This window comes from Brachionichthys hirsutus, chromosome 5 (genome assembly GCF_040956055.1).
Source record: "Brachionichthys hirsutus isolate HB-005 chromosome 5, CSIRO-AGI_Bhir_v1, whole genome shotgun sequence".
Taxonomy (NCBI): domain Eukaryota; kingdom Metazoa; phylum Chordata; class Actinopteri; order Lophiiformes; family Brachionichthyidae; genus Brachionichthys; species Brachionichthys hirsutus.
The window spans coordinates 696,269-697,230 of record NC_090901.1 but is presented as its reverse complement, the minus strand read 5'-3'; the positions used below and the strand labels follow the sequence as shown (position 1 = coordinate 697,230).

At 56.5% G+C, this 962-nt stretch overlaps 1 protein-coding gene across 1 annotated transcript; it reads left to right on the top strand.

Moving 5' to 3' along the window:
- Positions 1-6: 6 nt before the first annotated feature.
- Positions 7-742, top strand: LOC137894261 (ATP-sensitive inward rectifier potassium channel 11-like). The gene has a single exon (XM_068739741.1). The coding sequence runs from the start codon at positions 18-20 to the stop codon at positions 576-578; it is 561 nt and encodes a 186-aa protein (XP_068595842.1). The 5' UTR covers positions 7-17; the 3' UTR covers positions 579-742.
- Positions 743-962: the final 220 nt, after the last annotated feature.

The window sequence follows — 962 nt, the reverse complement described above, 5'->3', positions numbered from 1 at the left end:
ACGACAAGCTGTGCTTCATGATCCGGATCGGGGACCTGCGGAAGAGCATGATCATCAGCGCCACCGTGCGGATGCAGGTGGTGCGGCGGAGCACCACGGAGGAGGGGGAGGTGCTGCCCCTGGACCAGGTGGACATCCGCATGGACAACCCGGTGGGGACCAACGGGGTCTTCCTGGTGTCCCCCCTCATCATCTGCCACGTCATCGACCGGGACAGTCCCCTGTACCGGCTGTGCGCCGCCGACCTGCAGCGCGAGCACGTCGAGGTGCTCGTGGTGCTGGAGGGCGTGGTGGAGACCACGGGCATCACCACGCAGGCGCGCACGTCCTACGTGTCCGAGGAGATCCTGTGGGGGCAGCGGTTCGTGCCCGCGGTCTCCGAAGAGGACGGCAGGTACGCGGTGGACTACTCCAAGTTCGGTCACGCCGTTAAGGTCCCAACCCCCTGCTGCAGCGCACGCGCACTGGACCAGGCAGGCGGCATCGCTCGGTTTAAACTCGAGGAGGGCGTCACCGTGCGCGCGTCCGGGAGGAGACGGCGAAGCGTGACGCTGCGTGAATCCGAACCGGAGAGCTAAAGCCGCGTCTTATTTACCGGGAGTGGTGACGTCACAGGGTCAGTGTGACGACACGTGATGACGCCACAGTGAATGGACTCGAGCTGCGCGTGTATCTGAACGGCTTCATGTCTCCCGATTAATAATCAATGTTTTTCATTTACAGGAATAAATAAGTCGTTTCAACCTGACGTCACTAATGGTGTCGGGTTTCACACACACAGAGACCGGGCGGCGTTTCTCTCTTTTATTAGATTATAATCCGCAGAGCTCAAAAATATAAATTGCTTTTAATTTAGTTAATAATTAAAAATACATAAAAAACAAGAGCCAGAACTGAAGAACCCTGCAAAAAGAATTAAAATAATAAATAAAACAGGAGAATTATAACCCCCCCCCCCCCCC